Raw genomic sequence first — 11190 nt, forward strand, 5'->3', positions numbered from 1 at the left:
TTATATCAGGATATAATTTGTACCCGCTCCCCTAACATGCAACGGGTCTGTCAATGAACACAGAAGTTACAGAGGGGATACACATTATATCAGGCAATTTCCCCCCGTAACATGCAACGGGTCTGTCCTGCCATCATGTGTTATTTTATGTGTTCTTTTGGTCACAATGAACAACCTGTGATAATATGAACTGTCTGCTCTTTTCTAGCAAAAGTTACATTTACATTTAGCAGACGCTCTTATCCAGAGCGACTTACAGTAAGTACAGGGACATTCTTCCTGAGGCAAGTAGGGTGAAGTGCCTTCCCCAAGGACACAACGTCATTTGGCATCGAACCAACAACCTTTGATTAACAACCTTCTGACATCATTCTGAAATACCATGCGCAATTTTATGCAATTTCACCTTTAAATGTCAACCGTTTCTTAACCTTTGTCCCAAAGCTGACCAAAAACGAATACTCATATCGCGCAGTCGGAGCACAGCTAGATAATCCAAGAGTATGAACCTGCAGAGCCGGAGACCCCGGAGGCCCCGGAGAGCCGGAGAGCTGCAGTTTCAGGACCGCAGTTTCAGGACCGCAATTCTAGGACCCTGACAGCGCCACCTAGCGAATTGAAAGGCAGTGTCACTAGATTGCAACAAGATATTTGAATGGTTTGCAAGGCAAGAAACAAGGAAAACTCATGTGATGATGTTTGATGACACATTTATATAGAAAGGTATAACATTTGAAAATATGTTCTAATAATATAAAAAGGTATAATATTTCAAAACATGTTCGAATAATAAATATTGGATAATTAAAGAAATTAAAATCACATACAATTTGTAAAAATGTGCATATTTCATAGATGTCAAGATCCAGTGTAATTTGATAAAATTAAGTAAGCAAATTAAGGAAGCTAAAATAGCCTAAAGAAAAGGTGGAAAATATATCAATGTGGACAGATGTGTGATGTCTGGAGTGGCCTTAAAAGTTTTCTTGGACTACAGAGAACCAATGTACACCCTGCAACATGAGCCTTAAGGATTGTGACACCTTTGCAGATACTCTGAACTCGTTCTAGAGGGCTTAACTTCACCAAATAGCCAAAGTCAACAAAGCATTATGTCCTGATAACATCAGTAATAACAAGCTCCTGGAGACCTGCTACAAACAACTAGCCCTGTCTTCTGTGAACTGTTCAACTGGTCCTTGGAGGAGCTGGAACACACAGTTCCAGCTCTTTGGAAGACCTCTGCCAAATGTCTTGTTCCAAAGAAGAGCAGACCCAGGCTTCCCAATTACTTCCAACATATAGCTCTTACATCAGTGGTGATGAAGAGTTTTGAATGTCTGATGCTTTTGTAACTACAAGAGACAATCCAGAACCTGGCAGATCAACTCCAGTTTGCCTACATGAAGTGTAGAAGTCTCGATGATGCGGCCCTTACTTTCCTGCAACATGCACTCCCATCTGGAAAAACTAAAAGCACATGCTAGGCTTGTGTTTGTGGAATATCTCTAGTGCCTTTAACAGAATGTAACCACATCTGTTGGGAATACAACTACTAAACATGAGTAAATCCTTGATTCATTCTGCAGATAATTAAATTCCACTCACACACAGGGTTCTGTCAAAATACTCATGCAATGTACGTATTCTGTGATTCGTTTCATAATTTTATTTTATGCTCTATTATACATAAATATCAAAGTTATCTGAGGAAATACAAGTTTAACTCTAATCTGTTATACTTAAATGTATTTGATGTCATCATCACAAAAACATTTTCTTTGAGTAATGTGGGATGGTGGTGCTGCGGAGGATCCACCGCTTCCTTCTCTGCTGCTGGTGGTGAACCTCTATGGTGGATGGGCTGCATGAGGATGCTTCCGTGTGGATGGGCATGCTAGATGATGTTTTGTATTGGACATGACTCAAAACATTGATCACATCAGTGGATCAGATCATCTTTCATATTCATGTAAATACTGCACGTGCCTGTGTGCATGCTACATTTTGGATGTGTCTGACACCACAAAGTTCTGAAAAAGTGAAGTTCTATTCTATTCTATTTGCTATGGCTTTTGCAGTTGCTCAATCTCAACCACTAATGTGTAATGTTAGAGAGGCAAGACACAATGTTGACTCTCAGGGCAGATTCAAGATATACATAGCTTATTTTGAATATTGGTCAAACAATAACAATCACCCCTCCATATCACTCCATCCCCTCCATATCACTCCATCTAGACCTCCATCCAACGTAATCCTTCAATGAGAGATAGAAGCAAGAAAAACAATTATTAAAAAAAACATGGATATTTGACTTTTCCGGACCTTTCAATATTCAAACCCCATATTGTGAAGTCGGTAACACAGCACTACTTATTAGTTGAATGGTCTCCCTACAGTGCGCTGTCAGATAAAAGGCCCGATAACTGCGGTCCTGAAACTGCAGCTCTTCAGCTCTCCGGGGTCTCCGGCTCTGCAGGTGCCCTAACTCTATTTACTTGGTATCGGATCGATACCAAATGTTGCAGTATCGCACACGCCTAGTTTGAACATTTGGGACCAATTCATATTCCATACAGCAGGTGGCAGTATGAGCTCATTTGCAGAGTCGATCAACATTAGAATTAGTCAAAGAAAAGATAAGCGGAAGTTTGGACGGGGGAGAAAAACGTGTACTGCGATAATGACAACATATCAAAGTAATAACTGCACATACGGAATACAAACTGTACAGTAGATATGGAAAGTGAGAGAAGTAAGGATTCGTTCATTACTGCAGTATATTGGTCTGTATAAGGTCGAGACCAAATGTATTCTGTAAGGTTAACCATACTGTACCAACTGTTTTGAAACTGCTAACTTTCTTGCCTCTTTTCTAGCCCCAGATACAACCCCTAGAAGAAAGACGGCTTTAACGGGGAGCGCGAGAAAGTTGAAAGACAACGCCGCTGACTGGCACAACCTCATCCTGAAATGGGACAAACTGAACGACGAAGGATCCACTATAGCAAACAAGATAGTCAACCAAGGAATCAGTAAAGGGTAAGTTAAGGTAGGCATCCTGTTGCGCTACTTTTGTAATTGTTGCTCAATACATCTTGTAAATCAATAGCCTGTCCTAGTTAAAGTGGTTGGATATCTGCTGATGTTGGAGATGTTTTAAATTAATTCCCACTACTCTCCCTACACATTACATAAATTACATTTATTCATTTAGCAGACGTTCTTATCCAGAGCGACATACAGTAAGTACAGGAACATTCTCCCCGAGGCAAGTAGGGTGAAGTGCCTTGCCCAAGGACACAACTTAATTTTCACGGCCAGGAATTGAACCGGCAACCTTCTGATTAATAGCCCGATTCCCTAACCGCTCAGCCATCTGACCCCCTATATCCTACCTCAGGTCTCAGCAGCATAACATTATGCTGGAAGACCTAGAAGGTTCCAACAGCACCAACACAGAAGAGACAGCTGGTCACAGCCGAGAACTGGAGGAGGAATGTTCCAAGCTGCTGGCTGTGGTCGACAGAATGGTGAGTGACTTGAAGAAATCTTGCCAAAGCCAAAAGAGGTTTGGTTCCAACAGAGCAGCTGGATGCTTTTCATTTACATTTACGCATTTAGCAGACGCTTTTATCCAAAGCGACTTCCAAGAGAGAGTTGTACAAAAGTGCCAAAGTCACAGATCATAACAACGAGATAGCCCCAAACATTGTGGGTAGCCAAACATGAAGCATACATTGGGACACCAAATAAGTCCCAAAGGGAAGAACAATAAGAGCATGTAGTTAGACAAGTTACAATTAAACAGCAACTTTTCACCTAAGTTTTTACCACCCAAGGACAAACATTTTTGAAGTAAAAATGTTCCTGGACTTGAAAAGTCAAATGATTACCCTCAGGTTCCCTTCCATGTTCCTAAAAACGAAATTGTATTTTTAAATAAAGCTGTAGTTAAACGCTCCCCCCTCTCTCTTAGAGCCGTGTGCTGTCTAAGATGGAGAAGCTGGTTTCCACTGGGAGAGGAGTCCTGGAGCTGGAGATGTTCCAGTGTGGAGCAGCGGGCAGGCCGACTCCTCTGTTCCTCACGTGGCCCACAACTCTGTTTGGTAAGGCACACATATTTAGATATAACGAACCAACCACTACTGGTTTCCTGAGATTCACAGAAAATGGTAATTGCATTTCAAAAATAGTTGTATTTTTTTTTTTTGCGTCTTCAAGCATTATTGGGAGTAGCCTACGATATAATCAGGAAAGGCAGGGTAAAGTGGGAGAGAGGGGAAGACATGCAGAGAATGGCCCTGGTCGGATTCAAACCTGTGCCGCTGCCCGCCCTTAACCTGTGACCTAAATATACTAAATATCTCTCATCATCTTAGTGGAGGTGTCCGCCAAGCTGTACGAGGCCTACAGCCAGGAGCTGCGACTGAAGCAGGCTATTCTCCAGGAGCTGGCTCACACATCCAGGGCAGATCTCTCCATGGTGCACCTGTCCTGCTGGCTCCACCAGCCCTACCTGGATGACAGCCTCAGACTGCAGCTGGAGGGACTGTTACTGGAGACAGGACACAGGACACTGTGAACAAAGGGGACAGTTTGTTTGTACATAAATGTTGTGTAAAAAAAAAGAATAATCTATATTTTTATAGATTCTATTTAATGTATTTAAGTGAAATACTACACATACCCGTTTAAAAATGTATTAAATCAATGAAAGAACTGCAGGGACGGCAGTTGGAGGTTGTTTCGTACTAAGCTAGATTAACTTTTAGATCACTCTGTATTGATGAAATGATGCAGTAAAAGTGTCTTTCTCACATCCTTTATTGAGGAGAATGAGTTCAACTGTACAGCTCAGCTCATGAAATGATCGCACTGCACTATCATAAACAACTGTCACAAGAAACTTAATAAAACCACAATATCCTCAGTTCCTTCTCATTTAATGTCCCCCCTCGCATAAATTCCCAATGGTATTATTACAAACCTTTTTATGTTTGGAAAATGTTACGCCAGAATATATAAAAAGTAATAAAATAGTGCAACTTTTTTTTTAACTGCCTTTGATATTTATCTACATATAAACATATCACAAACAACTAAGCACTTTTTTTTGTAGTATTTTGTTTAAAGGAAGGGCTATTTGTGTCTAAATATGAAAAAAACACATCGAAAAGAACGTTTACAAATTTACAAAGAATACTGAGAACCAATACAATAAAAATCCACCCGATCATGGAACATCAACATGGCGGATGGTAACTGCTTGTCCGGCCCCCTCCCTTCCCAACCGCCTGGTTTCAGATCGCCCCATTTCATCCGAGAGCGCAGATAACGAATAGCTTTAGGATGAGGGAGGGAATCCAGAAGACAGGGCAAGGGTCACCAGCTTTATCATAGCCCTGAAAACACCCCCTTCCTCCCTTCTTCCCAAATCATTAATGTTACGTGACGAGATGGGTCAACATGCATGGTGGTGGTTACCCATCCAGATGAGTTAGAGCAGTGTTTTCTCAATTGGGTAGAGGAGGGAAGGAAACACTTTCAGAGCGAGGTTAACAAGGCCAATGTTTCAGTCGGGGTTCGGTGGGGGGGGGGGGGGGGGGGGGGGGGGGGGGGTGAGAGTCTGGTAAAGAGTTTGAGATCATTGTTGCGTCTTTGCCGCCTCGGCCTCGATGCCCAGAAGAGCATGCACCGCCTCCAGGGGTACCCCCTCCGGCGCGCGGATGTGCATGGTGGTGCCGTCGGGCCCGTTCACAATGACGATACGCTCCGACACCGTGTCGCTCTCCGAGCCCTCGGCCAGCTGCATGGTCAGACCCTCTGTCTGGATGTAGATCTCCTGGCCCTCCTGGACCACAGCATGACCCCCAGGGGGAGCTGCCTGGCTCTGCCTGCCCAGGGACGGAGCACTCTGCTGGGTCTGGCTGGGGGCAGGCGGCTTTGTCCCGGTAGGCTGCTGCTGCGGCTGCTCTGACTTGTCAGTAGCAGGATCTGCGGCCAGAGCCTTCTCCAGCTCCTTCATCTGATCTGCTATGTCACTGGTGCTCAGGACCTCGCATGGCTCAGCTCTCCCCAGGTCCCCCTGCCCTCCCTGGGCAGGATCGCTGGTGTCCATGGCCTCCTCGGTCCCAGGGCCGGCCGGCCTGCTGGAAGGGTTATCCTGGGGCATGGGGGTGCTGGGGGTGGGTGAGGCAGACGGGGCTGGGGGCTGTTTTGGGGGGGCTACGGCAGAAGCGACTGACTTGGGGCTTGATGAGACCACCAGAGGAGAGACAGACACAGTGCACGTCTTCAGACTGCTGGCTGCTCCACTCTGAACCTTCAACAGGCCAGACTCTGGGAATGGAGAGGGATTTAAAAGATAAACAAACACTATTATAACACCCACTATGGATCTATAGACACTCAACTATGATACATACAAGTTCAGTTAAAATCTAAGTTTATTTATCACATACTTGTGCAGTGAAATGCTTTTGGTGACTCTATAAGTGTGCTTATAAAATCAAGATATAAAAATAAAATGATTTATGATGGTCCTTCAAAATATAGTACAGTCACAATAAATACACGTAAATGTAGCCTCCCTAAAGTTGAATTAAGTTCGAAAGGTCTGGACAAATCATTCTTGTCCATGTGGCACCGATCCATAGCATACCTTTAGTGTTGTTGGGCGTCTTCTCTAATCCGTTCTGGTGGATTGAGACACTGTTCATTTCCCCTGTCCTGTTCTCCATCTTAAACCTCTTGGACGGAGGCAGCATCTTCGAGTTCTGGAGCAGGAGAATGGAAAATATTACTTTCCAGCCATTCTTATACAGTCTGACAGGATTACTTATTATCGAGAATAATTTGAAATATTTTGTGTACTATCTGCTAACGTTGAACACTGTTGGCAAGGAGACGTTTTTGCTTACCTCCATGTAGCGGACATTCTTGGTTGCCAGGTTTGTAGAACTTTGGCCTGGACCAGGATTCAGAACCTTTAGTTTGTTCACCTCGTCAAAGATGCCGAGAGATTTGGCAACCTGGTGAGCAGATAATAGAATTTTAACACCGAATTCATAAACGGTTGAACGTTTCATTTCTTCCAGTGACAATATCTTCCTCACGATCAATTCAATAGCTTCTCGTTCGAAGTACGTTTTTGTCTCGAGGAAGAGCCACAACACAGAAATAGAAAGAGGCTAGAAGGGGGAGAATAAGCGAGGGGGCATACCTCCATGTTGTGAACCTCCAATGCGGTGTGGACTCCCTGGGGGTTGGAGATATACTCCTGGGCCATCTTCTTCACCTGGCTGTGGAGCTTCTCAAACTCACTGTACACCTCAGGAAAGTGGGCCTTGGCAGGGTGGCCTTTCTCCACCTGACAAACACACACTTAGTAAGCCAGTGAAAGATATACACACGCCTTCTGTGACAAGAAACAGACTAGTTCACACTTCTGAAGGAAAAAGACTAACTAAACCTTCAAGCTTCCTGTATTTACCCTTCATTAGAAAACTGTTAGAAGTGAAAGGCATCATATCGACAGACAGAGCCTTCTTCCCCATAAACTTAAACAGGCTGTAGGCGTTAACCTAGTAATTTAAGTTATTCAAGTAATGTCATAACACCAGACTGTACCAAAATCAAGTGTGACTTCTCAAACTGACTTACATTTACATTTAGTTATTTAGCAGACGCTCTTATCCAGAGCGACTTATAGTAAGTACAGGGACATTACCCCGAGGCAAGTAGGGTGAAGTGCCTTGCCCAAGGACACAACGTCATTTGGCTCAGCCGGGAATCAAACTGGCGACCTTCAGATAACTAGCCCGATTCCCTAACCGCTCAGCCACCTGACTCCCTGCTTCAGTTGGGCCATTGAAGTGTATCTGTTGTGTAACACCAGGGATCGTTTACCTTCATGAGGAGGAAGTCCCACAGGCTCATGGCCTTGGCCAGACGAGGAAGGACCACTTCCAACAGCTCTTCATTTTCACACTGGTGGACCACCTTTACAGACGCACAGGAAAATACAGGGCTCACACAAAACACCCAAAACCTGGCAAATATGAATATTTTGTGGTTTGTTTAAAGGTAGGGTAGGTAAGTTTAGCTAAACTAGCTATTTTTGCAACTCCAACCCCAAATATCCCACCCCCTTCCTTCAAAAGCCCCCCCCCCCCCCCCCCCCCCCCCCCCCCCCCCCCGAAACACATAAAAGCACTGCTTGACTACTGCCAGGAGGTAGGTAGACAGGCAAGTAATAATCCCATCATTGCATTCAGAAGATCTTCAAAAAGTGCTTCTCAAAAACATGACCTATCCTAGCTTTAATTGGCAGTACCTCTTTTAGTCTCTCTTGTCTTCTCTGGGCAAGCTGCTCTGTACTGACGCCCCCTAGCTTCGGAGGCCTGCCACGACGCCCTCGTCTAAGTGGTAGACCCACCACCTTGGGGGGTATGGGTCCCCTGGGTCTTCCACGGCCCCTGCCCCGGCCTCGTCCTCGGGGCCTGCCCGGTCCCCTGGACTGGACCCCCCGGAGCCCGGCCGCTGCTGCGGGACCCTGGGCTGGAGAGGGGTCTACCTGCGGAAAGTACACACAAAGTAATCGGTAAGAAGAGGGGTGCTGTTCAAAAACATGACACTTTTTGACATTTACAGTGTTTTGAAATGGTAAGGCTATAAATGAATGTTCCGAATGGTCAAAATGTAGAACCTTCTGACAGTTTTACACAGTAGTAAATAGGTCTCATGGGAAAAGCCTAGATCTTTATCCAGTTTTTGTTCTGAAAAGTCGACCTCAATACACCCTCCACCTTCAAACGCAGCCATCAACAGCCCATACAAGCACAAACAGTCATTCTGACAGAGGTCTGACAGATGGAGCTGTGGAAAGGTACTGTGATGTCTTACTTTGTGTGGAGTGGCGGGGGAGGTGGCGCCTGTCTTCTTCGTGTCCTCATCTTTCTCAGAACCTGTCAGTTTGTCAGCAGGGACTGAGTTCTCCTCTTCCTTCTTAACGCTGTTCGCTGACCCCGTGTCTGGCTTCTTTCCTGGGGGGTCGTCATTCTGGGCGGGCGGGTCCTGGGCGTCCCCGTGGGTGGGGTTGAGTCTGTAGTGTCTAGTTAGACCCCCATTCCCTATGTATGCCTTGTCACATGTTTTACACTTATGGGCCCTCTGCTTGTGGCTGTAGCTCATTGTCGACGAGGATCCTTTGCCTTCCTCTCCCTCCTCCTCCTCTTCGCTGATCTCCGAGTAGTCATCGGAGTCCGACTGGTGGCTTTCTGCCAGGTCCTCGGTTTTGATGAACTTGTAGTCTTTGGCCTTGTACTTTGGAGGCCTGGACACTCTACCTGAGCGGGTCTTCACCTTCAGAGGCTTCTTGACTCTCGTTTTAGCCTTCTGCTTCTCCTTCTCCACCGCAGGCTGGGCAGCCGGAGCGGTGGCAGGTTTGGCGGAGCTGGCAGGGGTGCCATTAGCCCGGGGCCTACCTGGAGTCTTGACTGTGGTCTGGACAGTAACGAGTGGGGTTTGGACGCTACTTGTAGCTTGTATGGTCACAGGAGTCCCCGGGGCAGGAAGTTTGTGAACGACAGGGACCAGACTACCCACCACGGGGGTGGAGCTCTGCAGGACCAGCTGGATGGGCGGTTCTCCGGGGTTCTGCTGGAGAAAGTACTGCTGCTGGCCCACCACCGGGGTGATGTGGATGATCTGGGGGCTGCTCATGCCACCGTTGGTGGAAACTTTGACCTGAGGTTGAGCGACAGCCAGGGTCTTCTGCTGAGGGATGGTGATGGTGGTTGTGGTCAGTGGCTTTAAGTCCTGCTTGGGGGGCATTTGGACCTGGATTCTGATTGGTTCTGGCTGTGGGGTCAAACACATAACACCACTTTAAAGTAACACACACATTTAGTCATTTAGCAGATGCTCTTATCCAGAGCGACTTACAGTAAGTAAAGGGACATAGGATTACATTTTTCCCACAAAATGTATGCAGTTTTTATCTTTCATAACAGTGAATGGACAAAAATAATAATTTACCTTTTTCTGGATTAGACGAGTACCGTTGCTGGACTGAAGAGCCACGTGTTTGGCTACGTTTTTTAGCTGCTGAGATGCATTCTGTACAGTGCTCAGTGGCTGCGAGGGTGCCGTCGATACCTCTGTATTAGTGACAGTTGTAAAGAGGCCAGTGACAGGGTCCAGTGTGGTCAACACTTGCTCAGTGGCTTTGGGGGTATGCTGGTTAACGTGAACCATAGACTGTTGTTGAGATTTTGTGACTTGATCTATCACTTGTTGTAGCTCGTTGGGGGCCAGTGCTGTGCTGGGGACGAACGTCGATGAAGCAGGGATATTTTTGACCACTTGGTTTTGCTCGAAAAGGCGCGCCGCTTCGGTGTCCGTTACTTGAACTAGCTGCTGTTTTGCCAATTGCTCTACGAGCTGCTGTTGCTCCTCTGCTGTTAGACCAGACCCTTCAACGAAACTACCGTCTGGCTGCACATAGATAATGGTGGTTGCTGGCGTTATAGCGTTGACAAAGTCGGCGCTAATCGCCGTGTATTCCGTACCCGTTGATATATTAGAACCCCCATCAACTGCCATTGCATTCTGTTCCGATTGTTCTCCGCCCTCTATTTGGGTGACAACCTGGCAATCGTCTTGTTTAGTGCAGCCCTGGAGGAAATCAGCCAACCCCTGGGTTACGGTCATCTCAGTTGCAGACGTTTCACCCGTCTTTTCGCCGACTTCATTTTGATTTGCAAATTCATCTACGGGCGTTTCACTCACAACCGATTCAGAAACGCACTGGACTTGTGATACGGTGCAGCTTTCTCCGTCTGTTTTTGTACCCAACGTATCGCTTTCATCCTCGTTGTCCGCCATTTTGACTGTTGTAAAGAGCAAGGAAAGCTCGCTAGATATTCATGCGCAGTCCCCGAACCAATCGATGTATTAGATAACACCGATGTCGATCGATTTCTTTTAAACACTTACGTTTTTATGTAATTATGCATTAATATGTCAAATGTAAAAAAAATATCGGAAATGTTGCTAACCAGCGCAGTGAATCAGCACTGAAATAGGTAACGGTTTCGATGTGAGTTTTCAACAAGCCTTGGATAGGTTTTTTCTCCTTCAGAGTCCGATGACACTATTTCCGTTTCCTGTCCAAAAGCGTTT

General features: G+C 45.8%; 2 protein-coding genes across 2 annotated transcripts; one reads left to right on the forward strand and one right to left on the reverse strand.

Annotated features, from left to right (window-relative positions):
- Positions 1 to 2619: 2619 nt before the first annotated feature.
- On the forward strand, positions 2620 to 4936 carry LOC124484239 (cyclin-dependent kinase 2 interacting protein). Its single transcript, XM_047045090.1, has 5 exons — positions 2620 to 2758; positions 2883 to 3045; positions 3407 to 3536; positions 3983 to 4112; positions 4386 to 4936. The coding sequence occupies exons 1-5, from the start codon at positions 2743 to 2745 to the stop codon at positions 4586 to 4588; spliced, it is 642 nt and encodes a 213-aa protein (XP_046901046.1). The 5' UTR covers positions 2620 to 2742; the 3' UTR covers positions 4589 to 4936.
- znf839 (zinc finger protein 839) lies at positions 4813 to 11143 on the reverse strand. The gene is made up of 8 exons (XM_047045077.1): positions 10045 to 11143; positions 8911 to 9867; positions 8342 to 8581; positions 7915 to 8007; positions 7229 to 7375; positions 6927 to 7037; positions 6668 to 6782; positions 4813 to 6345 (listed from the first exon to the last, which is right to left on the reverse strand). The coding sequence occupies exons 1-8, from the start codon at positions 10891 to 10893 to the stop codon at positions 5651 to 5653; spliced, it is 3207 nt and encodes a 1068-aa protein (XP_046901033.1). The 5' UTR covers positions 10894 to 11143; the 3' UTR covers positions 4813 to 5650.
- Positions 11144 to 11190: the final 47 nt, after the last annotated feature.

The sequence above is a fragment of the Hypomesus transpacificus genome, chromosome 3 (genome assembly GCF_021917145.1).
Source record: "Hypomesus transpacificus isolate Combined female chromosome 3, fHypTra1, whole genome shotgun sequence".
Lineage (NCBI taxonomy): Eukaryota > Metazoa > Chordata > Actinopteri > Osmeriformes > Osmeridae > Hypomesus > Hypomesus transpacificus.

Coding starts and splice junctions, on each gene's coding strand:
- znf839 (XM_047045077.1), bottom strand. CDS start 10,893: ATGGCGGACAACGAGGATGAAAGCGATACGTTGGGTACAAAAACAGAC. Junction 8,582..8,910: donor CCCCCGCCACTCCACACAAA/GTAAGACATCAC, acceptor TACTTTCCGCAG/GTAGACCCCTCTCCAGCCCA. Junction 8,008..8,341: donor GACAAGAGAGACTAAAAGAG/GTACTGCCAATT, acceptor GCGTCTGTAAAG/GTGGTCCACCAGTGTGAAAA.
- LOC124484239 (XM_047045090.1), top strand. Junction 3,046..3,406: donor AACCAAGGAATCAGTAAAGG/GTAAGTTAAGGT, acceptor ATCCTACCTCAG/GTCTCAGCAGCATAACATTA. Junction 3,537..3,982: donor TGGCTGTGGTCGACAGAATG/GTGAGTGACTTG, acceptor CCTCTCTCTTAG/AGCCGTGTGCTGTCTAAGAT.